This window comes from Agelaius tricolor, unplaced genomic scaffold (genome assembly GCF_023055355.1).
Source record: "Agelaius tricolor isolate 1412-34295 unplaced genomic scaffold, bAgeTri1.0.p SCAF_16, whole genome shotgun sequence".
NCBI classification, from domain to species: Eukaryota; Metazoa; Chordata; class Aves; order Passeriformes; family Icteridae; genus Agelaius; species Agelaius tricolor.
This window is the reverse complement of record NW_027269276.1, coordinates 15,634,698-15,660,432: the sequence shown is the minus strand read 5'-3', so window position 1 is coordinate 15,660,432 and position 25,735 is coordinate 15,634,698. Positions and strand designations below refer to the sequence as shown.

Genomic DNA, 25,735 nt, shown 5'->3' with positions numbered 1-25,735 from the left:
AAGAACTAATGTGGTGTGTCATTACTGTGGGGTTTTTTTCCCTTATGTTGTAAAAAATGAGAAAACATCTTCAGAACATCTTGGCTAACAGTTGGCAGCACCTCAGAGTCTGGAGATATAGAGTATTTTCTTGGCTGTTTCTGTGCCAGTCTCTTTAGCTGCCAATCTATCAAAGCTGTGGTGCTATGTTGATTTAAGTCAGAGTGACTTTATTGTCTTTGTCTAGAACTCTAGGTCAGATCTGTGATTCTGAATTTATTGTCTTTGTCACATTGTAGAAATGTCCTCATTTCTACAACCTGTCCCTAGAGTTCTGTTTTAAAATACTGGATTTGGTATTTTGGTCTCTTATAGGATACATGGGGATTTGGGAAAGGATTTCTCATGAATGGGATCCAGATGAAGATATTTAGTTTCTGAAGTCTCTAGGCAAAATACCAGAATCGTTACAGTTTTCAGAGGTTACCCATAGGTAGTTTAAGCCATTGCTTTTTGCTGCCAGAAGAGTTGGCAGATGAATACTTAATGATTCTCTCTTGAATTCAAATGTCCCAATGAGCTGTTGAAAATGTCTAACACCCAATGAAAAATTTTTAAGAATGTGCAGATGTAGACCCAAAACACTCCCCAAAGCAACTCTAATGCAGAGTAAGGCTGGTGGAATGTGTGTAGCTGGGTTGGCCTGGAGAACATGCAGCAAAAGCTTGGAGGGGGGAATTCCTCAGTGTTGGAACAGAGATCAATATTTAGGACACTTGTCACCAAGACTGAAACAGCACAAGATGGACACTTGATTAGAAGAAGGATGTTTTATCTTCCACTTTGTAGTGGATTCCTTAAATAATCAAGCCACTGAGCTGCAAGAGTTTAGAGAAGGAATTCACTAAGTTGTCCCCAAGAGAAGCAAGTAGTAAAAGATAAAATCAAAATTTATGAAGAAGTTCTGTCTTGGAAAAAGGCATATTTTCCACTTCAACCTATTTTTTGTGTTTATTAAATAGGATTGATATTTAATAGTTAGGAAAACCAGTTCAACAAAGAAGTGTCTGAGAAAAAAGTGCTTGTGCAAATGGGGATCTACACACATTGCTCCCTAAGATAAACATCTGTGTCTTACAAAACATTTCTTTGGGCAAGGCAAGGAAAGAAAGGAGTTTAATTAAAAGGTGGGGACTTTGTTGTAAGAAGTATGAAGTAACATGGCCACTGCCATGTGAATGCACTCTCTGGTGAGCCTGTAGGTGATATGCCCGGAGGAGCAGCAAGGCAGAGGAAGGAGCTGCACTGCTTTGGATCATCACAGTGAGAGCAGAGCAGCACTGAGCTTTCCTGAGAGCCACTGAGTCTGGAAGCAGTGCTGTCAGAGCATCCCCAGGAGAAGCTGAACAGGATTGCTTTTTGGAAAAATCATGTAAGGGACAGAGAAATTGTATGCACTCTGCAGCCACTGGAACTGAGCTTTCCCTCCCTACTGGCTGTGTTCTCTGTTGCAGACAGTCTGCAGGATAATTTCTTTTGAGAGGGCAAAAGCAGAAAAATCGTGCAATTGTGCAAGTTTTATAATAAAAGCTTTGGAAGTTAAGTGGACCTGAGCTGCAGTAACATAGCTGACCACAGCCAGAGCTTTGCACCTTGAACTTACTGTTCTTCTAAACAGAGGCATCACATCACAACCTCAGCTTATCCCATAATGAATGCAGCATCTTCAACAGTGACTATGTCTCATCCATTAAACCAGAATAAGAATAATTATTAATAAAAATATTTTGCTGCATGGTGATCTCATATGTGGTACAACAGTACCCAGGAGCAGGGTGGGAGTGGAAAAGCTGTGTAATGAAGAAGCCTCTGCAACAGGAATACCAAGAAAGGGAGGAGGAGATGATATCTTCCTTGTGAATCTGACAGCACAGGTCTGGAAGCTCAGAGTGTGGCTCTGAGTGAATGTGTGGTCTGAACTACCCACTGGTTTTATGACAAAAAAAATGTTTGAGTCTTCTTTGTGAGCAGTTGTCAATGTGATTTCCAAATGTAAAAGTACTTTGGCTTGCTGTGTGTGCATAGAGGGTTCTGAGTAAATATTCTGACAGCTAAAGGAATACCCTGTCCTGAATAATGTATTAAGAATTTATGTATGTAATTATTTGTTAAATGGCTTATTTTTGCAACTTTATAGAAAGCCTCTCTCTCTCTAGAAAGGCTGATCTTTTAAATTTTTGATAATTCCTGTAGAGAGCTGACTGGTAAAAACTTATCATTGACAAGATTACAGGAGTTGAACAGGAATAGGATAGGGAATGGGAATACCAAGAGAATGAGATGTCTTTTTATTTGCTCCCATACGTGATCTGCTTAATGAATAGGTTCCCCTTAAACTTCATAATAATATGATGGCTGCATAACAGTGTTCATATTCTCTTGGTGCAGATTGTGGTAGTAGAAATCAGTCTGCAGAAACAAGGCCAAAATGTATCCTAGAACATTAATGTCATAGTTTTTAAATTTGAGAGAAAAGCTACAACCTAATTATACAGGACACTCAGTGTATTCTGTAAGGCTTATTCAAGTGTGAGTTTCTATAAAATGTTTTTTCCAAAGAGGAAAATGGTTTATTATCATATTAAAGACTGACTTAGTAGACTCTCTTCAGTTTTATTGTTTGTATTTTCACCAGATTTTACTATGAGGAAACAATTTAGATGACAGCAAATATCTGTATCTGGCCTAGAGCGTGAGGTTTAAGCAGAAATTCTAATTCCCAGAACAGGAAACAGAGCCTGTGGAAGGGAAAGGCTAATTCCAAAGTCCCTTAAAACAACAATGAAAAAATATGGAAATGAGTATCACGGTAAGTAGTGCCATTAATCACTAAGCATCATTATGGTAACAGAACAAACAGTTTTTCTAGTGTGCAATTAGCAAAAGAGCACTCATTTTGTAATGATAAAAGCAGAGATTTAGCTGTGGCATTAGTTTCTGTAGTTACAATAAGCAGTGATACTGTATTCAGTGGTTGCTATCAAATACACTCAGATCAACCCAGTAATTGCTATGACAGCAAATCCAGCTTGGATGCTTCTCCTCTGGTGACTCACACCCAGCAGGAAGGGCTGTCAGTAACATCTGTCATTATTTTACCTCACACACACATTGCTCCCTGGGTTGCAAAGACAAATCTCACTAGAGCTGTTACAGTCATGGAAACACAGAGGGAAAGGAAGCTCTCCCTTTGTTAATAGAGAATGTTCAGAATCTTGCTTTTCAGGTTGGCCTGGTGTGTGAGAACAGCTTCAGTGTGGAATAGCATCCAGGGGGCACAGGGGAGTGGTGGGAGCTGTGGGTGGGGTGGGCAGTGTTGGGCTTTGCCCCAGAGCTCTGGATAAACCAGCCAGCCTGAGCTGTCTCAGGTGAGAGCAGAGTGTTGAATTCAGGCAGCAGATGAGGTCATGTTTGCTGGAGCAATACCTTGAAATTAAAGCCCAAATTACACCAGGAAATACTGTCATTCAAAAAACACCCATGCTAGTGGAGTTCTACAGAAATATGCTTTGGTTAGTTCCAGCTGGTCAGTGTTTTGGAACTCTATCTCAGTTTGTCCTAATTGACTTGTTCAAGTGATCCCTGCTGTTGAATTCAAGCTCTCTGTGATTTGTAGAGGTTTTTGCTTATTGTCTTTGGAATTGTAAACTTGCAGAGACCAGATGCAGAAAGTCCACCTCTAAACTGGTAGTTGGATTTTGGAAGATGCTGGCCCTGTACTAATAATACTGAATAATTTATGCAGAACCTCAGTCTTAATAAAAAATTTAAGAGCCAAAGTCTAGATCTCTGAAGCATTTTGGTTTTGCTGGGGCATCTTGGCACCATGCCATGGTTCTGCAGTGCCTTTTCTCCTTGCTGCAATTTATGCTGACTAAACTCTTGATCAGGCAGCCCCACCAAGTTCTGCTCAGTTCAGTCTAGAACAATTCCAGATACCATAATCATTCTTGGATATTTACTTAATTTTTAAAGGAATAACTCCTAATAAAAGGTTAAAGTAAAGTCATCAAAGCCACGTTCTTTCACTCAGAAGCAATGGTTCTGAATATACCCAGAAGTTGTTGTTGGAAGAGAAAATTTCTTAATTGTACTTTCAGGGCAAAAAACCTCCCTCTCAAATGAGCTGCCTGATTCATGGGGACAGGTAAGAACTGTGTGGCATGGAGTGTTCCCAACTTTAACACTCACAAAGGTACTGAATGTGTAGGGATCCTCATGGAAGTTTTGCACCTTGAAGCGTTACCAGAGGAAGTCCAGAAGTTCAAATGTTGGTTGGCTGTTTTTCTATAAAGAGAATATAATGTAAACTGAACCAGTGTCCTATAATAGGTAAGAATACAGCAATATAAAGAAATATTAATCTGGGAAAAGTCATTACTAATGTTTATTAAGGTTTTGAGTATCATCAAATGAGGCTCTTCTGATACATTACTAATCAGAGTTGTTTTATTCAGAAGGCTTTTCTGCTGTTTGTTTTCATCAAAAAAGTTTTGGTTATCTTTGGACCAAGACTTCAGATTATTTGTTTTGTGAAATAATAAAAAGCTTTTTTATTCACAAGATATTTAAAGGAAAAGCTTCCACTGGATTGTTAAACATCAAATATAGTTTTTCTTTAAAATAGGAAAAGAATAAAGAATTATATCAAGTGTTTTGAGATGGCAGACAACCATATGTTCTTAAGTTATTTCAGATGAGGATTTTTGGTTTTATTCCCAAATAGATCTTCCTGGTCTTTCATTCTATCTTTGCAATCCCACTTCATTAAGTCACCATTTCTTCCACATATCAAACACAGGCTTACCTTTCAAAATGTGGGATAATCCCTTTCTATATTTAAATTACTCAGTTTCTCATCAGCATCTGCCTTCACCAAGCCAGTGACTATTTTCAGATCCTCATTTTGCTTATCAGGCAAGCCCTTTCATGTTTCATGCCATTATGCCATTTACAAGAGAGGAAATATCCTCACAGGCAAGATTAGTGATGACTCCTTGTTTTCCTTCAGCTGCTTTTGTGACCTGTACCCTGCTCTGAGGGTACCTGAGGCAGGAAAAGAACTGTGGTTGTCCCTTCTGAGGGCTGAAGAGTTACATGGTCTGCTGCATTATTGTAAGGGAGATACAGCTTGCTCAAGGCTTTTGTGACAATAAGAAATTCTAGGAGTGTCCCACATATATAAGTGTTTTACAAGTGTGGTTGTTAATATGAAATGGGAAATAGTGCCTGATGTAGTGTTTGGTCCTGCTGTTTGCTCAAACTGCTTTTGAGGTTGCATTTATTTGAAAGCTGTGAGGGGTATTGTTTCAACTTTTTTTTTTCTACATTTTGAGTTAATTTATTACACTGTGGAGGGAAGGACTTCCTTCCTCAGGAAGCTTCACTCAGGACTCTTCTGTTGTATGTATGGAGAAAGAATGAAGGAAGTTCTAGCTTCTTCTTAGCCTCTAAGGCCTTCTGATTCCCACCATTTGTTCTATGAAATGAAACTAGCTAAATTAAAAAATCTTTATGCTGCTATTCTTGCATAATCTGTAGTGCATTGCTATATTTGGTAATTTCTAAATGCTTATTGTTAATGTATTTTGCACATGGAATTTTTAGCAGTCTGTCACCTTACAGACTTTTTGGGTTAGAGTTTGTACTTGTACTTTAAACTTGGTCTGTTTACTTTTAGGAGAAGTTAATTTCATTCATGTGTTAATGATAATTTGTTGTGTTGGTGACATTATTGAGAAACTTTATTATTATTAGTAGTAGTAGTAGTATTGTTAAAATTTCCTTCTCTTCCTGGCCTAAAAAAAAAGCCCTGACATCAGAGCTTCATCAGGTACCAACAGTGACAATTTACAAGGAGTTGTTATAGTAGCAGTGTCAGTATGATCAGGGTTAAGATTGGTAACTCATTCTTTATACTTGGATGGTTCATGGCCTCTTTGTGGAAGTTCAAAGTTAGTGTCTTCATCTGGTACATTCCATGATGTTTTAACCAAAAGTGTGAAATAAAGAATGTCATTCTTAGGGTAAGGCATTTCCATTGCACTGGGTCATAGTGGAGTGTGCAAGAGTGAAAATGTATTTGATAGCCCTGAACTTTCCAATTCCACCTGCTTGTATTTCAAAGGGCTTGCAATCTGTGTTTTTGTTTACTTTTTGATATCTATTTTGCATATTTGTATGTTGATTGTAGTAGATCCTGCTACTGCTCCTGGATAACATCTTAATAGTTCTATTTGCTTTTAGAACCTTTACAGATGCAGAGACTGTCTGCAGGGATCTGCTGCCTCATTTGGAGGAGACCCAGGGTGAAGGCATAGAGCCAGCAGGTAAATATGTAAGAGATGATCCTTGGAAATTTGAGCTCTTCTTAGTTTTTTTGGTTTGGTTTGGTTTTTTTAAATGTAATTTTTATGTCTATTCTAGCAGGTTTTGACCGACAATTTCTCAATGCATTAATGAAAGACAAAATTAAAACTGAAGTGAGTCAGGGCAGCTGAAAATTCTTCAGGAGTTGCCTGAAAATCTGCATGTGTTTCTGCCAGTGTTTGTCTGTATTTGAAATGATGACTAGATAAAAATTAAAAATAGCTTGATCTTATTGAGAATCATGCAAATTGTTGTGTTACCTTTGGCATCACAGCCTACTCACCAGCTGTCACCTGGGCAGGATTTGTGTGCAGTGGAGGCTTTAAAGGAATATCTGTGCTTTGGTCAATTCTGGGTTGCCTCAGAGCATGTGCACACCGGTGTCATTGAATCCAGCTGCAGTGCTGAATGGCTTGCCTGAGCTGCTACCATGTGGCTTAAAGGAGGTTTGCTAGCAGAACTTTCTGAGATTCTTTGGAAGGTTGCAGCCCTAAGAGAGTTTTCTGTTGCCTTGGAGAGGCTGCTACTGGTATCTAAATGTGCTCATTACAACAAAACATTTGTTCTAGGAGAAAACTGAAGCAGTGAGCACATAGCTATCTGATCTATGTAGGAATCTTGCATGCAGACTTTATAGTGTGTATAAACATTTATCTGTATGGATATATAGTTACTTTTCAAGAGGCAGGCCTTTGATACACAGTAGGTTCTTTCCAAGAAGTGAACTGCTAGGTATATGCTTTCAGTGAGCAGGAAATAAATGTGGATGAATAAAGGCATTACCAAACTCCTGTTTTCAAATTTACAAGGTATCTTACTGTACTGTTTGAGCTACACGTTCTCTATGGAGATTGTCACTGAGACTGATTCTGCAGAGTGCTTGTGTGCCTGTGAAGGCTCTGACCTATTTTCCTAAGCATTTATCTGGGACAGTGGTTAATGCTGCCAGCTCCCTACCTGCTTCTCTCCCAGAGGTTGCTGCAGTTTAGAGAAGTAAGCTGGGCTGTAAAGCAGTGCTCCAGCAGGAATGCACGTGGCACTCAGCCACTCCTGCAGGGGTGACCACAGCCTCTCCACAAAGGTGAGGTGAAAGCTAAGGATAGAAGCCATTCCAGCTGTTCCATCATCATTTTCCTGCAAACACAGGTCACGCCTTATCCATTTTAATTAAGCAGTTCCTTTATTGGTGCTTAGATATGTTTCTAGTTGATGAATCAGGAGCTCGCAATTTGTTAGACTTTGTCTTCTATTTGACCTTGGGAATCTGTGGCACTACTTGTTATCCATTTAAATGGGAAGCAGTGTTTAACTTGGAAACATCATACTGCTATGCAGATGCTGAGTGGTGAAGTGAGGACTGGATTTCAAAAACTCCTCCCAGAAGATCTTTCATGAGAAGAAAATTCAGTGACTGGTTGCAGGAGGTCTACATTGTATATAAAGAGAAAAGGAGGAGATTCTGATGTCTTCTAGTTGTTCAGAACTGACTTCCTCACTTTATCATTGATACATTCTGCAACCTCAGATTTATCTAATGAGGACCACAGGTTGTTCTATAATTTTTTCCCCATTCCTTTCTACCAATGTATAGAAGCTCATTCCTGTGGAAGCAGGATTTGGGGGTTTTCTAATGCATATGTAAATCCAGAGTACCTTTACTGTTGGCAGCACACATTATATTGACTTAAAACCAGTGTGAAGTTAGAGGAGAACTCATCCATGCTGGTTTTATACTGATGGAATCAACTAAATAATTTATGTCAGAAAAGACCACTGGAGGGCAACTAGGACATCTTTCTGCTCATAGGAGGCCTTGTGGCTTTGTTCAGCTGAGTTTTGAGAACCTCCAGGGAAATTGTATAGCTTCTCAATACCTCTTCTTAGGCTGAGTCACCTACATTGTGAAATTCTTGATCCAGCAAGAATTTTCCTTGCTGCAGCTCATGTCAATTGCTTCTTGTCCTTCTGCTGTGTGCCTCTGAGAAAAATCTGTTTTCCTCATAGTACCTGCTTCAGTCTTTGACAAACTGCAGGTAGATTCATTTTTTATCTTCTCCAGACTGGAGAAACACAGTTCCTGCAGGGCTTCTTGTATGTGGTGTGCTCCAGACCCCTGACTGCCCGGGAGTCCCTTTTTTGGGCTTGTGCCAGTTTGCTTGTCAGGATCTCTCTCTTGGACACTGTCTCAGGGGCAGCCTCAGGGGCACTGAGCAGGGGGAAAGAATCCCTTTCCTTGGTCTGCTGGCTTAATCTTGCCAGTGCAGCCAGGGGTGTAGTTAGCCTTCATCTCCATTGGGGCAGACATCTGACTCACAGCCAACCTGTTCAGCAGAACCATGGGGGTTTTCCTGCTGAGCCAGCTGGCATCCAGCCCATGCTGTGCCATGGGGCTGTCCTTCCCCGAGTGCAAGACCTGGCTTCACCCTTTTCAAGCTTTCAGGTTGTGTCAGCCCATTCTTCCAGTGTCCTGAGGTCCATCCAGATGGCGTCCCTGCCTTTTGTGCTGTCCATCACTTCCTCAGGTTTGCTCACTGGTGAGGGTGCATTCTATTGTCCAGGACAAGAGTGCCATCATTGTACAGTGTCATTCTCACAAGTAACCCCTGAAGAATGTCACTTGAAATTGACTGCTAACAAGACTTAGAATTGCTGGCCACTGTTCTTAAAGACTACTTGTCCAGTCAATATTTTATATACCTGTTCCTCCAATTGTAGCTGATTCAAACCTTCCAAGGATGCTGGGCCATGCAGAAGTTGTCAAAGACCTTGTTAAAAGTAGAGTAAGCAATGTGCTGCTGCTCTCACTGTGTCAGAGCTAGTCAACTCATCTTGGAAGGCAGGTGGGTTATATGTACAGGGCCAAGTTAAAGTGGCCATTCTAGCTGGTTTCAGTCACCATTTTATAGCTCAAAGTGATTTCTAGGAGAGTTTTTTGTTCTATAGCATTTCCATGGACTGAGGTGAGGCTGATTGGCCCTTAGTTTTCTGCATCCTCTTTCTTCTGCTCTTTGAAGACAGGTGTGGCATTTACCTTTCTTCTTGTGATGAGGACCTCACCAGATTGCTGTGATTTCTAGAAGATGACAGAGAGCAGCCTTGGGATGGCTTTGACCTGGTTTCTCAGTGTCCACTCTGAAGGAACCCATCTGGTCCCATCAACTCTTGTATGTGTGCAGTTTGTGTAAATGGTCCCCACTTTGATATTCTGCTGCTGTAGGTAAAACATCTCACCTTCCACTAGGCATGGAAGCTCAGGAAGCCTGACCTTGCCAGTAAATACCAGGTGAAGAAGGCACTGAGAGCATCAGCCCTTGGCATGGCTCGTGTCAGTGAGTTGCCCACAGTATCACTGGTTCTCCCTCTGGTTGCCACTGTACCTGTAAAAGCCCTTCTTGTGACTTTTCACATTACTCACCAATTTCAATTCTGAGTTTTGACTTTCCATTCCTGCATGCCTGGGCAATGTTTCTGTAGTGATGTTTCCTCCTGATTACACCCTGCACACGCTTTCATTTTGGTGCATCATAATCAGTTTTAGAAGCGTCAGTATTGTTAGGAGGCTTATTTTGTACTTGTCCTGGTGCACCACTCCCTCCACGTCAGCTCATGGAGGCATTCTTTGGAGGATATCTCATTTCTCTGGTCCACACTACAGGGGTTTACTGATGTGAGGAGGAGAATGTTTTATTGTAATTAATAATTGTTCACTTTTCCTGCAGTGGAAAAAGTAGAAGTTTCCATTAATTGAAATATTTTTGTGTGTTTTGGCTAATTTAAATATATTTCCTCTATTTATTGTCTTTTCTGTTAGAGAGGGTAAAATTATTTGTTTATTGTGGAAAACTGGTAATATAACAGAAAACCCTTTTCTTCCCCCAGCTGTGGCAAGACAAGCCACAGGATCTAGTTGGTGTGTTTTATTAGAAGAATCACTATGTGTTTGGGCTGGCTGAGACTTTCAGGTTCTCTTGAAATTCCAAAGTTCTGTACCTTTGTTTAATCTGTTTATTGGCACAAGGAGAAGTTTGACCCAGATGCCAAGCTTGCAGACTCTAAACAGCGTTTATTCAGCTCCAGCTCTTACTAAAATGAAGTTAATCTTTCAGGGTCACAGTCATCTTGAAGAAAAGTGAAAAAGAGTGGGTGAGAGGAGGAGTGGTGTATTTCTGTTTTCAGCAGAATGTGATGGCGTCATAGCTGTGGAATCTTGGATGATGACTGACAGGAATGCCTCCAGCAGAGAGCTGAATTCCTTCTCTTGTCATTAGGGCAGAGTGATGTTTTGCAGCATCTGGCATATAATCAAGACCCTGTTTTGTGAGTTAATTCTGATTCATTTTCAAGCAGAAGTGAAATTACTGGTTTACTTTTTGCTTCGCAGGGCATATCTATGGAATATCACTTGGAGCTGCTCAGATCATGCAGCAGGGCCATTCCACAATCAGGCTGTCTGTTTATCTGTCTGAAAGGTGACCTTGGGTCTTTTGCATTGTATATGACTCTCAGAGCTGTTCTTCCATAAACACCTGAATTCATTTACATTCTCAAATCCTTTCTGGCAGTCACCAGAATCCTTGCAGGTCAGGTAGCGAACAGAGAGAAGGTTTCACTAATGATATTAGCTTTAAGCTGTAGGATTAGTGTATTTCTCTTGATCCTTCATATATCCCAGAGGTCCAGCAGTTTCAGCCAGACTGATTATACATGGGGAAAAAAAAATATTTGTTTGTCTGTTTGAAGTAATTTTTCATATCTGGGCTTGTACCATGTCAGAACTTCCCATTTTACTTGGTGGAAGGAATAAACTGGCTGTTAAAAACCACAAAATGTGTAATGTGTTCTAAGTTGTGTGTAATTTCAAACTTGGTATAAAATACTTGAATAACAAATGTACTTTGTACACAGTATTCACATGTAAATGGTTCATAAGTTTAGGATTGTATTGTGAAAGATCAGTTGAAAACTGCAAGTGTGTATTTTAAGGGGTTCTTAACTAGGTTTTTCCTCCTGTTAAGTTTCTTGTTGAAAATTTACACTTTAGTTCCCATCTTGGCAGGAAAACTGCCCATCTGAAATCCCAGGTATTTAGATCAGCTTTTCTTAGAACAATTCCCAAGACAGGCTGCAGTACAATGATCCTGTTATAACTAATGGATGAGACTACCCTGAGCTGTCTCTTCCTTCAGCAGGGAAGGCAGTGAAACATGAAAAATGAAGTCTGGTTATGGAGTTTTTGGCCTTGGAGGAGAATGACATAGGGAAAAAAATGTCCTTTCAGAGCCTCAAACAGTGACAGTCCAGATTTTATTACCTGAGTAAAATCTCTGTTCTTCTTATCTGACAATATAGCCTTCTTTAAGCAGAAATCTTTTTGCAACATCTCTGACCTTCAGAATTCATATGAAGGACATGAGCCAAGGTCATATAGTAGTGGATGAAAAAGCATTTTGAGTATGAAGTATAATGCAGGTAGCAGGAGCAAGTGGAAGAAAGAGGAAAGGAACAACTACTCTGCTTGCATATGGAAAACTTTCAGTGGCATCAAGTGCTTTGAGCTGGAGTGCTGGGTTTTGTCCTTGTACTCTGTGAAGCTGCAGTTGTATAACATACCAATGCTAAGAGTGTATATTGAGGGGTTTTATTCTGATCTCCACTTTGGTTTCAGGAAGTACTGAGTTGATTTCCAGCCTAGACATTGCAGTTTAACTTTCAGATGCTACTGAGGCAGAACACCTGTTTTGCTTCTCCCAACATTTATCATTGATGCATTTAGGATTTAGCCAGGCATTCCTTACCAGGCACTTTCTATGAAGAATGAGCCCTCTGCTCAAAATCCCTCTGCAAACTGACAGAGGAATATATTGTTCATGTTCTGGGGTTTTTTACTAACTCTGGGGACAGACAAATTAGATTTTTAGAATTATTTGGCTTATTGAGATTTCAGAACTGTTTTGAGATTTAAGTTCTACCTGCAAATACATGCAAAAGCAGACACTGAATGGGCATTCAGGTTTGTGTTTGCACTGTATCTGGAGTATTATGAAGGTGATGCACAGAGTCTCTGAAAGTGATTCTGTTCCTTGTCTTTGATATGAATCAAAGATGCCTTTTTAACAGCAGAAAAACCTGCATAAGGAAAACAAAAGGAAACCCAGTTTTCAAGTACATTTTTTGGTTTCTATGTATAGGTATTTCAGGGATTTGATTGATTTTCATTATTCTCTGGGAGCCGTGCTGTTGTTTGCTCACATGTGAAGTGAAAAGACACTATTAATGCAACTTCTGTAATGTTATTGTAGTAATGTTGCTAATATTTTCTGTTTCCTTCAAGAGAGGAACGTCTTTATTCAGGAATGTTTTTAATATATGGACCAGAATGTTGTATTTTAGCTCTGTGTGCTGTGACTTTGTTTTGAACAGAGCAGTCACCTACCTGTGTCCAAGCACACCTGCAATCCCTGATACCTTTGTTTTGGAAGCCAGAACATCTATATATATCATTTTTCATCTGGGCTTCGGTGTGTCACTGCATACAGTAAACATTTGGATTAACAACAGCTTCTGTCTCTGACAGGTCTTACCTCTCATCCTTTTCACACCTGCTTTGGGGTTAAGTGCAGAAACAGCTGTTTTGCCTCCTCAATTCATAAAGTATTTATTGGGTGCTACTGCTTACACTTTGATAAAGTCTGGCTATTGCCTAAACTCCTTCACAGCTATTTGTTTCTAAACTGTCTGGATTTATGATGCCCTTTCTCCAGTGACCTAAGCACAGCTCCACCCCCATGTTTTGAAAATCATTATGTGCCATTTACACATGAGAAAATGAAGGTGCCTGGAGATGAAGCAGCTTAATTTGTACTTATTGTTGTCATTAGCACCTTCTGTTTGTCAAGAGAACAATGCAAATCTGCCAGCCAGGAGCAGGAATGGAATGAAATGTTTGTGAGCTTGCAGTAGTTTGCTCTTGGTGCAGGCTGCAAGTGTGTTCTAAAGCACTGGTGTGGAGCCAGCTATGGCTGATGTGTTCCTGTATTGCCACAAGTGCTCAGAGAGGCAGTTCCCGGACCTCTGAAGCAACTAGAATAGCATTGGAGAGGGGTGTGATGCATGTTGTACTTTTGAACACTCCAAAACTGCACTTTTTCAGCCACTGAGGTAGCAGGAAACAGCACAGATACTAACTGAGCTTGCTTTACCGTTTTTGCTTTCCATAGGTGTAGTAAAATACAATTATGCTTATTAACTTGTATTAGGAATTACAAAAAGTACTGTTTTCTGTTACTCTTAATTCTTACAAACCCAAGCACTTTGGTCTGAAAATTTTTCACCAGCTCATTGTAGAATATATCCATTTTTATGCCTATGCTAAAAATACTGCTTCATTTATGAAAGTACATCTAAGAAAAAAATTCTTAAAAATGTTCTTGTACTGTTTTGTTCATAAGTATGGGAACTGTTTGATGGGGGAGTCATGGGAGGGTTTGTGCTTTCCTTGTGAGAATTCACCTGAATTTTGCCAACTTATAACCCCTAGATCCTCTAAGGAGTGTATTCACACTCAGCCTCTTGCAGGGTTTGCAAGAGCCAAGGACAGTCTTTGAGGCAGACATTTCTTGTGAGTGCCAGGGACTGTCCCAGTCCTTGGCACCAGTGGTGAGAGCCAAGTGACATTTGTTGGTGCTCTGCATCTTTGTCCTGTCAAAGATGGGCAGAAAAAAATAACAGGGAGAAAAAAGTGGATGGTATAAAGACAGAGTGAGGAAGACAAGAACAGAAGATGAAAAATGGAACCATTGAACCAGGGCAAGACAGGAGTGAGTGGAATGGACACATTAGAACATGGGACAGATGACCAAGGGAGAAACTGTGGGAAGTAGTGAGGAACAGGGAGAGGATGAGGGAGAATAGCTGGAGGGGCAGGAGGGAGGGAAGAGGTGTCACATGCACAAGGAGCTCGGATACTGAACAGGGCCGGAGGTTTCGTATCTTGGATCTCTTCAGCCTTCAGATTCACCAGCTGCTCCATTGGCACAAGGGGGAGTGCAGAGCTGAGCACAGGCAAACAGATTCAGCTGGAACTGGGGGTGTGCCTGCAACACACATCATCAACATAATTCTGTATGGCACTTTCATTCAAGATGCAGAATCAAGTACAAGAAATAAAGATTTCTCTTTCTACATGGTATATTTGATAATAAGAAAATTGGAAAACCCTTCTCTCAAGAGCTGGGGGGTGCCAGAGTTGTGCTTAGTCCTGGAGTCTTTATTCAATCCTCTTGTCTTCTGGTACACAGTCACATGGTATTTTTCAATTGCAGATTACCTTGACAATGGTGCTTTACCTTCCAGAATCTCTGTGGACTTCTTTTGCTGATGGCAGAGTCAGACTGAGAATAGATAACTCATGCCCACAGACTCCCATAACAGTTCATCAGATGTTCAGGGAAAGCCTGGAAAAATATGGATCCCTTAATGCTTTGGCCAGCAAAAAGAATGGAAAATGGGAGAAAATAACTTTTTCAGAATATTACTGCCTCTCTAGGAAAGCGGCCAAGAGCTTCTTGAAGGTAGGTGCAGGAAACAAAACCAATGCCTTTGATCCTTTTGTGTCCTTTAAAAACCTAAAAAACAAATTAATAAAAAAAAAACCAACCCCAAACTCCACAATATATAAGAAGATTTTTGTATTACTTGAAGATCAGTATTCAATATTCTTTATTGAAATGATAATGATGAAAATGACTTTTGGTCAGAGGTAACACTGCTGTCAGAGAGCCTTGACTGCCAGTGAGGAGGTGCTGTGTTGCACTGTGTCTCTGGGACTTGGGTGCAGAGCTCAGAAGAGCTCAGTGGCCTTAAGATTAAAAAAAAAAAATAGGGGAAGACTACTATCATGAATTTGGTGAGATAAAGACAATCTTTAAAACATTCTAAATATAGGGTAATATTAGTATTCATTATGCTCTTGTTCATATTGAAATATTCTGGGTCTTGGGACTTTCTGGGCAGCAGAGTTCAAGCAGACAGGAGAAGGTAGTGGAAAATTCACATCCTTTTAATTGCTTATAAATACCAGGTTTGCTATGGATACCAAAACATGCTTTCACATGCCTTGTCAGTACTGTGATAATAAATCAAAAGTTTTCATGGTTTATATTTGTGTGTATGTTTCTCTCCAGTGGGCCTATATTATATAATCTTCTGTATATTATTTTTAAGCTTGGTCTTGAACGATTCCATAGCGTAGGAATCCTTGGATTTAATTCTCCAGAATGGTTCATCTCAGCTGTTGGAGCTGTTTTTGCTGGGTAAGATTTTTTGGGGGGGAGTTAATTTTTGAGGGGGATTTGGGGATTTCTGTTTTGCTAGGTCTGGGAATGTATCAAGTCAGTATTTTGTATCATATCTTGGAAGTTGTGTTGCTACTGATGGACACTTTCAGCAACCTGCTGGAGTCTTGCATCCCAAATAGTTCAGACACTCATAAATGGATCCTGTTTGCCACAGGCTTAAGCATGACAGTCACACAGAGGCTGTTGTACAGGATTTATCAATGTGGGATGTGGGAAATAGATGAGAATCCCAGTTTTATATTAATGATAATAATACAATATTAATGATATCTACGGTAAGATATATTCAAACAGATGAAGTAACATATGAATATTAACTACCCTGATTTCTTCTGCCCTGATACCTGTTAATTTGGGTTTTACTTCTTAAGCTGTTCTGTACCAATGGAATCCAAATTGATATCTGTGCACAGCTTGAAAAAAACGAGGACATAAGTGAGGATTTTTTTACCACTTCCTGAGCTAACTCCTGTGTAACCTTAAGTGAGTTAAAACACTGAGTCCCAGCATCTTCTACTGGATAGTTTAGAGATTACTTTTTGCAATGAGCATAAATCAGAGATTCATGTATATCTGAATATTTGAAACAAACATTAGAGCTGTCCTGCTGTTTGCTTCCACATCTTCATACTCCTTCAGGTTTCATCTGATCTTTGATTATTATTCTCTTTTGATACTATGTGCATGTGTATGTGTGTGTATGCATATAAGTGTATGTTCTTATATATATATACATATTTTTATATATTTTTATATATTCATATATATTTATATATATAAATTTTTTGATGCAGAGGAATTGTCACAGGGATATATACAACCAATTCTCCAGAGGCCTGTCACTACATTGCCCATGACAGCAAGACTGATATCATGGTTGTGGAAAATCAGAAACAGCTGGACAAGATAATGCAGGTAACAAGGTGGCTGAATGATTACTGAAAAGCCACAATTTTTCATTTCTCAATGCTGTGTTGGTACCAAATACCATGTACACTCTGTGTATCATGAAACCTTTCTTTGTGAAGTGTGTGTTGTTACTCAGAGATCTGGTATCTGGTGTCAGAGCTTATGGATGGCTCTGACCCTCTGCAGTGTCTGTGGCTCCAGAGAACTCACTGGATGGTTCCCTGCAGGTTTACCTGAAAAAACCCACATTTTGATCCCATACTTTTACTGTCACTACCTGATTCTGTTTGGAAAAACACCATCCACTTGAACGGAAGAGATTATGCTGATGTGGGTTTGTAAAGGTCTGTCATTTAAATATTAAGGATGTCAGTGTTCAGAATTTTCTCTTTCCAAGGTATCATCTTTTCCTGCTTGTAATATCAGCCATAGGCTCTTGAGTTTACTGCACTTTGGCTAACATGAGACAGAGCTTAGTGAGCAAGCAGGATCCTCCTTAAGTGAACAGTCTCAATTTTGACAGAACTCTTGGGCAGCTGGGCCTGCCTTTCAGCAACCGTGCCAGATGGAAAGACCAATGTGATGGCAAGGTGACTTGGGAGAGGAGCACAGGCAGCTCTTGAGAAGGGCTTGTCTGTCTGTCAGATGTTGAGGGAAGCCTGTGGATTCATCAAACTTGCACCAAATGGCACTGTTTGCTGAAGCAGGAGGGCCCTCCATGATGGAGCTTTCTGCCAAGACCACATACCTGCAAGAGAGAAAATATGCAGGTTTTTTTCAAATGTATTTAATATAAATTGTTCATTAATTACTTTGTATTTTGTAGTTGTGTTATATATGCAATATGGAGGAAGAGAGATTTTTGTAAGTATTCTATAAAAATACACAGTCAGATAAGCTTCTTGCAGTGTCATTGACACAATACCAGACTATGCTGTTGTGGACATGGGGAGAAGAATCCAAGTGGAACAACTCAAGGGGTTTGGTTCATACACATTATGTAGAAAAGGAGAGCTCTGGCCAGCACTGCTTTATCCAGCAGAAGGTTTTTTTGAAACTTTTTTTCTGGAACCCGAGACTGAAATAATAACATCTCAATTGCTATCCTTCTAATAATATGTACATACTGGCTACCATCAAGCCACTGCTTTTGTATTGTCAGAATTCAGTTCAAAATGTGATTAATTGAAAGGTGTCTGTGAGGCATGGGGTCTCACAGAATTCAGTGAAATCAATGCTTCCTATAGGCCATGCAAAGCACACAAAGAGCTGCTGAAAGCAGCAGCCACTGCTGTCTGCCTGTAAGCCTGCAGCTTTAGATTTTTATTTATCCTTACAATTGCATACAGCTTCCTTTGATTTTTTTCCTTAAGGAAGTAGAACTTTTTTTAGCACTTGAACATCACTTTTTGCTGTGGGACTTTATAGGTAATCACAGGCCTGGGTCAGCTTCTAGCTTGGCCTGCACTGTTCCTTTATGTGCCCTTTTGTGCATTATGAGAAAGGATGCTGAGGAGCCATTTCTGGTCTATTTTTCATTTTTTAAACCTTTTGACTGAAACTAGATTTCCTGGAGCAGACTGTGTAGTCTGTGTGGACTCTGTAGTTCCCTTCCCTCCCCCCTGCCTCTAGTTGAGCTGTTTGGTGATGAGTTTAGGGGAGATTATTTGGAGGTGAAGGGAAATGGGAGGTTTTTGTGCCTGTCAACCCATTACAGTTTTGGCAGCATTAGAGTGGATAAAAGGCCACACAAGATATGAGTAATAAATAACTTTGTTTTAAAAAATGCAACAGATCTGGAATCGGTTGCCCCACTTGAAGGCCGTGGTGCTTTATAAGGACTCCATTGCAGAGAGACATCCAAATTTGTACACGGTGAGTGAATACTAGAACAGAGGCATAACCAAATAATGCATGGGGTCACCCCCATGTAGTACAGTAAATATGTGGGCTGTTATTTATTTGATACATTTTTACTGGGATTATCTGCCTTTAGCATGCATTGCTGTGTTCCAGCAAACACATTAAAAAGCTTTATCAGCTTTTCCTGTTCAATTTACCTTTGATACTTCACATTTAAGAAAAGAGCTACCTTGCTTTACTGTCTGTCTCATGTCCTCCTAATTTTTAACTTGACTGGGTTATTTAAACACCTGTAGGTTTTAAGTGGGAATGTGTGTTCTCAAATGGTTAAAAAAAAAAAGTTGCTCCCTGGTGCCTGTGAATTTGGTAATTTTTTTAAAAATCCAGTATTTTAACTGGACTACAGATCAGATTTTAGGCTGAAAAACTTCAGCTGTTGAAAATACATATTGAAGAGAAAAACACTGTATTCAGTATATAAAAATATAATGAACAGTGAACAGCATAGAAGCACTTTAAAATACTTGCAATTTTGATGATCAAACAAGAAAAAAGTCTTCTGTGCCTTTTTTGTCTTGCATATAACTTAATAATAAATCATTACTGTTCCAATACTATACATACTGATATAGAGCATGCCTTGCATCTTCTACAATAAAAATGTTAATACAAAGATGATCTTACTATTTAAAAAGACTTGGTGCTAGCATTTAATTCTTGAACAACTTGCACTTACTGAAATCTAAATGTGTAAGAATTGCTGTAATTTTAAACACTGGTTCAGTGTTCAGGTGTCGTGTTGGACATTTTCTCAGACGAGCAGGGTAGCTGTCTGACAGGTGCCATAGTTTCTGTCATCTAAAGGAAAAATGAGAGCTCAGATACCAGAGGCAGAGATGATTGTTGCTGAGGTGTGATGCAGAGCAAACCCCCCCCACGCGGTGTTTGATGAGAGGGATTTGTGCCGTGCGATGAGCGGCGGCAGGGGCAGGGCTGGCTGAGCAGTGCGTGTTTCCAGAAGGTAAATGCAGAGTCAGGAGTGTGGTGTGACTGTTTCTGTACCTTCCACACATGCTGGAATGCCAACACCATCTGTTGCAGGTGCTGCTCAGTAAACAAAGCCTGTGCAACAGATTCTCAGTGATCGGTGCATTCCACTGTGAGAATACAGTATGGTCAGGAGAGCAGGAACAACTGCTCAGTGACATACAAACAATTACGTCCTTCACACCACCAGGCTTTCCAGGAGCTTGTGAAATTGATGCAGCCACATTCTGTGGGGAAGCAATAGAATGTGACAAATCCCTGACTTGCTACAGAGCTGTGCAGTGCCTCTCTTTTCAGAGATGTGGTTTGTTGGAAGAAAGTATAAAACTGATGAATAATCCTTGGGACAGCCTTGCCACCCAAGAAAAGGCAATTAAGGTGCCACAGACGCTGACTATGGTAATCTTAGTAGCCCAGGGCAATGCCAGATGTCTGAAAGAAGACATTAACTACCCTCAAGCAGAGGCTCTCCTTTTTTACCTCTGTTTTCTCATCATCCCCATTACTGCTTTGTGGTCCTAGATATAGCTCCAAGAAATTGCTGAAAAATGAAGGTACTGCACCTTGCATTTAAATATTACACTTCTGTAGCACAGTGTGAATCGCATTATTGCAATGGGAAACTGACCTTTTGGTTATCAATTTTCTTTAAAAATTCTGTGATACTCTAGTTTCCAATTAGCATTGCAATCAATGCTACACTTAAGAGCATATTGGGGTGTGCAACAGACGTATTGGGGAGCAACCCATATAATACAGAGGAGCAGGTTCAGGATTCCTCTAGGCCAATTTGTGTGGCACAAAAGTCCAGTGTCATAAAAGTTTTATCTCACTCTAGAATGAGTCAAATTTGAATGGAAGTTGTGACCAGCATCATCATATTATGTTTCCTATAAAAGAGCACATAATTTGGGCAAACATTCACACATCTAGATAATGATGCTTTTCAAAGAAGCTTTCATTCAATTGCTTTATAGTTATATTTATATAGTGCACAATGAATGATAGATGGGCTGTCACAAGTGTACTTTTAAAAATGATGCATCCAGATTCCTTTAAATAATACTCAAAATCATTCTTACAGTGTGAGAATGTAATAGAGTTTTAGCCTCTGTGACTTATTCATAGTACCCACGTTGGAGGAGGAACAGTATTACTATTCCTTCTTAGACATTAAAAAGATTCATGACAGCACAATTTTAGATAGTCTGTTTGCAATTCACACATTAAGCTCTAAGATAGACTCACCATATTTCTTCCATAGCCAAGGTCTGGGGAAACTTGCCTTGGACATGTGTTCAGCACTGAGATGTTCTAGCGTTTTTGAGACAGGAAAGATGCAGTACCGTGTCAATTTGTAGGAAGTCATTTGGTATGCTGTATTTCCTGTTCCATGTTCTAGATGGAGGAGTTTCTGGAGCTGGGAGGTGACGTGTCTGACAGTACTTTGGATGACATTATTAACTCCCAAAAGCCAAATCAGTGCTGTGTTCTGATCTACACCTCCGGAACAACTGGGAAGCCAAAAGGAGCCATGCTGAGTCATGACAACGTAGGTACTTTAGGCTCCTGTAGCAGAGGAACAGCAAAGTGTGGGGATATTTATTCCTGTGGTTTGAGATGGCTGGTACATCCTAGAGCCCTGAAATGCTTTTGCTTTTACAGCATGGATAGGGTACTGCAAAGCAAAGGGCAGTCAGCTGTTTCTGGTAAAGTACAAACAAGGTAAAGAATGAAACTCCATTCAAACAGCCCTTCACAAAGTGAACAGTTCTTTATGAATATGAAATTTTTATTTACAGTATTTCTTGTGAGATCTAATGCATGAATTCATAAATATAGTTCACAGATTGCCATAAAATCTCTCAAGTGAATGTCATAGGTCACTGTGAAATGAGCAAATCATACACATCAGCCAGCTACTATCAAAACAGCCTGATGGACTGCTTTTGCAGATTTTATTAAAATTGGAGGTGGATGTGTGGATTTTTTACTTTGGTGCTTTTTGTTCCTGGACTTGTGTGCAGGTTTCTGTGTCTGTCACTGGAGGATAATACAGCTCCAGTGCTCAGTGCTGGTGCTGACAGTAACCCTACCTGTGTTGTTGCAAACAGAAAATTTCCAGTTATAGACAGAAGCAAAGTTGTTTGCTAAAAGGACTTTGCACAGAGGTTTGCTTGGAAAGATATGTGTTTGGTGTCTGAGCAGGAATGGAAGGTGGCAGGAAACCTTTCTGAATACATAGAGAATCTGTGCAAAGGGATGGTCAAAGTTGAGACCTCACCCCTTAAAGCAGAAATTATTGCAGACATGCACAATGTGGAAACAGCAATTCACCCAGATGTAGGGAATTAGTGCACTAGTACCTGGAAGCAGAACATAATGAACTTGGGAGACAAAAAGACTGATTTGATGTTACAAATCTGTGCTCTTTTATATCAAAGGAGTCTGGTGTCATTTCCAAGCCAGCTGCCAAACTATTCTTGGCTGCTGATCACAAACAGGCTATTTTTATGTTGACAAACAGTGGAAAGCATGCCATGCCTGTAGCTTTGCTGCTGCCTTCTTTAGTCAAAGATGTTTGCCACCGTTCATGTGCAAAAGCAGTGCTGAATCAGTCCTGCATGACCCTCCCAGATCTGCTGTGAGTGTGCCTGTGTACTGTGAAGCTTGAAGTAGAAGCAATGAATACAGACACATCTTAAAGCCATCCTGTTCTTCCTACTGTGTGAGTCTCCCTTAGCTGCTTGTCCAGTGCTGCCACCTAAACTTGGATGGCCTGGCCTGGCAGCACACTGCTCCTTAAAACCCTCTCTTGAAAATCTCTGTTTCCTTAGGCCAAGCCTACACTTGCACCTTCTAATTTTTTACAAAGGAATGTGCTGTGATAACAGGAATACATGTTGTTTATGTCTGTACTCTGCCATCTTGAATACTCTCATTTCTGTATCCTGCACTACCCAGTTTAGATTACAGACTTGTCTGAGAAAGAGCTGTTTCTTTTTGTTGCTTGGCATTTTCTCGTTTGCTTTTTTGGTTTTTTTGGGGGTGTTGTTTGTTTTGGTTGTTATTTTTGTGCACATATATCTTCTCCATTGTCTCTCACGCCATCACGTATATTTATGTGTCTTCCATATGCTGTGTTCTGATGATGAAGAATACATATGCATATTTAGCATCCTTGAACTGCATCTTCTGAGATAAAATGGGAAATAGGAAGAAAGAGGGGGAAACATCATCCAGGTTCACTAAGTCAAGCAACACAACTTCAAAACTATTCATGTATGTGCTGCCTCTCATGAGAGGGTGGATGTGTATGTGTCACTTGGGAACCACTGCAGTGAATATCCCAGAGGCTTCCAGAGGAATAGAGTACAGCTGCTTTCTTCCTCCTGAGTGCTTAGCCAGGGGATGATCAGTACCAGGCAATGAGCTTGTGGCTGATTCTAAATTGTTCTTTGAGCTCACTGATCACTGAGTATTTATTGTTCCTTTTCTAACTTGCAGATACAGCACTGGTGGAAGGTGCCAGTTTAATAGAAAGCCTGCAAAGATGGAGAGGTGAACAGGAAGGGACAGATCAATTTGTTTGTCATCCATCCAGCCCATGGCTGCCTGGCTGAGTGTGTCACTAGGGCATGGGCAGCTGCTAGCGTTCACAGCCCAGTCAGGCAGTACAAATGCTGTATTTACTTATGTTATCTGCTCTTCTGTATTGCTGCAAAGGTAATCTGGCTTTTGGCAGTGTCCCCAGGGAACTGACAGACTGGTGTGTGGCCAATACTGCAATGTCTGTCTGTGAGCACAGATTTTTCTCAGTTTCATTAGCATAGCAAGAGGATAACAAGTTTGTGTTAAGAGGAAGAAAGAAGAAAAACCCAAACCAAAATCCCAACCATACCTAATGTGTTGTATCATTTATTTAAACAGATAACTTGGACATCAGCCCATTGCAGCAAAGCAGGAGGTATGCAACCTGCAGAGGTCCAGCAGGAGTCCATAGTCAGTTATCTCCCACTCAGCCACATAGCTGCACAGATCTATGACCTGTGGACTGGAATCAAATGGGGAGAGCAAGTTTACTTTGCTGAGCCAGATGCTCTAAAGGTACCTTGTCTTACATTACATCTAATTAAGATTGCACATCATTCTCTTAAAAAACATCCCCAGGAGAGAATATGATATTTGAAAAGTTGTAGAGGATGAAGATTGAGAGTCCATTGTTATAAAAGTTATGGAAAAATAAAGCTCATTGTATTTGTGCCCTGGTGCTCTAGATTCTAATTAAAATATATAATTCATATTCATAAGGCTCTTTTAAGGCAAAAGAAGGACAAGCAGTTATTGGAGAAAAGGGATGCTGGAGGAACTAACCATGTGTGGTTTTCTCCTCATGTATGTACCTCCCCTAGTGTGTCACTGACACATATTAGTGCCTATGGGTGACTGATGTGAGCTCAGCCAGCCCTTTTTTATCTTCTACATATTTAGTGATGTTCTACAAAATGAAACATTCAGCTTTTACTTCACCAAAACTCCTTCTCTCTGCTGTGTGCCTTTTGTTGAAATTATTTCATTATTATAACAGGGCAGCTTGATCAACACACTAAAAGAAGTGCAGCCAACATCTCACATGGGAGTTCCCCGAGTATGGGAGAAAATCATGGAGAAGTTAAAGGATGCTTCTGCTCAGTCAGGATTTATGAAGAAGAAAATGCTTTCCTGGGCTATGTCACTTAGCCTAGAGAGGAACCTGAACGGCTCAAACAGGTGTGTAGTACAATGAGTGAGATTTCCAGCAACCTGAAAGTAGCAATTTGCTTGTAATAAACCATGAAGCCTCAGTGAGACTCTTTGTATAAGTGGGTAAAATCTGGCTTGGCAACACAGCAAATAGGGTACAAGGGGGAGGGTGTACTTATCAATTGCTATTGATATGAATTGTTTTACAATGAAGTGGGGGAAATTTCTTATGCAGAATGGTATTCCAAAATATCATTCCATGATATTCCTTTGCTCATCTTATAATTCAGTTTCTCAGATAGATCTTGCAAATTTCAGATTTCAGTGGTGTAGGTTCTCAGAGACACATTTAACTGATAAAAAATCAGGTATACAAGAGCTGTGTTGTATAAAATATGTTTTTATAGATTCTTTGTATTTGTTGAATTCAGATACCTAAAGAGTTGGAGGTAGGAAAGATCCAAAGATAGGAGAAACACCAAATAAATGAAAGAAGGATGAATGTGTCACCTTACTTAGGTTCTAACTGCTGTCAACACCCAAAACCAAATGACAAATACAAGTCCAAACAAAATCTGTGCCTGATTGTGTTTTGAAAACTTCCTTGGTTGCTCTGACTTACTTGTGTATTTTGTACTCAGCAGTGATCTAAAGCAGCTCTGGACAAGATTAGCAGACTACTTAGTGCTTGCAAAAATCCGTAGTGCCCTGGGGCTCTCTTCCTGCCAGAAGCACTTTTCTGGTGCTGCTCCTCTCAATACAGAAACACTGTATTTCTTCTTGGGTCTGAACATCACCCTCTATGAGGCCTATGGGATGAGTGAGACCACAGGCCCACATTGCCTGTCTGGGCCTTACATTTACAGGCAGCACAGGTAATTTTGCTTTTGTTACTATTTTTAAAATATGATCTGTTTCATTTTATATATGAAAAAAGGATTTATTAAACTCAGCAAAGATACTACAGCTTATTTTATTTTCCAAGTGCATTGCCACTCTGTTGTGACTTTGGGAGTCAGAATAATTTCCAGGTCAGAATTTGAGCAGGTTGACTCCACAGCACACTGTGCCAGGAGCACTGAAACTGAGTTGCAGCATTATAGCCAAACACAGTGACTACATCTGACATGAACCCTAGCCCTTGCTCAAGGGAGGAATGCAAGACCTCAAAACCAAAAATGCTTTTATGCCTGCAGATACAGGGGGGGAAAGCAGCAAGCACAGGCCAAGACAGACTGCCAGAAAGTGCTCAGACACCCTGACAAATCCACCCTAATGAAGGAGTATTCCCTGGCTGTTGGACAGCTACAGCATGGTGATGATTGCAGTCATGGATACTTTGACAGTTTCAGGGATTTGGCATGTTGGCCAGCTTACCAGTATTATGTTTGATGTTTCTGTGATACTTG

General features: G+C 40.2%; 1 protein-coding gene across 3 annotated transcripts in view; it reads left to right on the top strand.

Moving 5' to 3' along the window:
• Window positions 1–25,735, top strand: part of ACSBG1 (acyl-CoA synthetase bubblegum family member 1) — a 41,729-nt gene that overhangs the window by 8,393 nt on the left and 7,601 nt on the right. For 2 of the 3 annotated variants that reach the window (XM_071441741.1, XM_071441739.1), the window contains exons 2-10: window positions 6,286–6,368; window positions 14,761–14,978; window positions 15,631–15,719; window positions 16,559–16,679; window positions 18,468–18,548; window positions 20,986–21,135; window positions 23,514–23,690; window positions 24,172–24,353; window positions 24,968–25,201. In XM_071441741.1, coding sequence (XP_071297842.1) covers window positions 14,847–14,978; window positions 15,631–15,719; window positions 16,559–16,679; window positions 18,468–18,548; window positions 20,986–21,135; window positions 23,514–23,690; window positions 24,172–24,353; window positions 24,968–25,201 — 1,166 coding nt within the window. In that variant the 5' untranslated portion in view covers window positions 6,286–6,368; window positions 14,761–14,846. The remainder of the gene's footprint in view (window positions 1–6,285; window positions 6,369–14,760; window positions 14,979–15,630; window positions 15,720–16,558; window positions 16,680–18,467; window positions 18,549–20,985; window positions 21,136–23,513; window positions 23,691–24,171; window positions 24,354–24,967; window positions 25,202–25,735) is intronic. The other variant, XM_071441740.1, reaches the window with a different exon arrangement.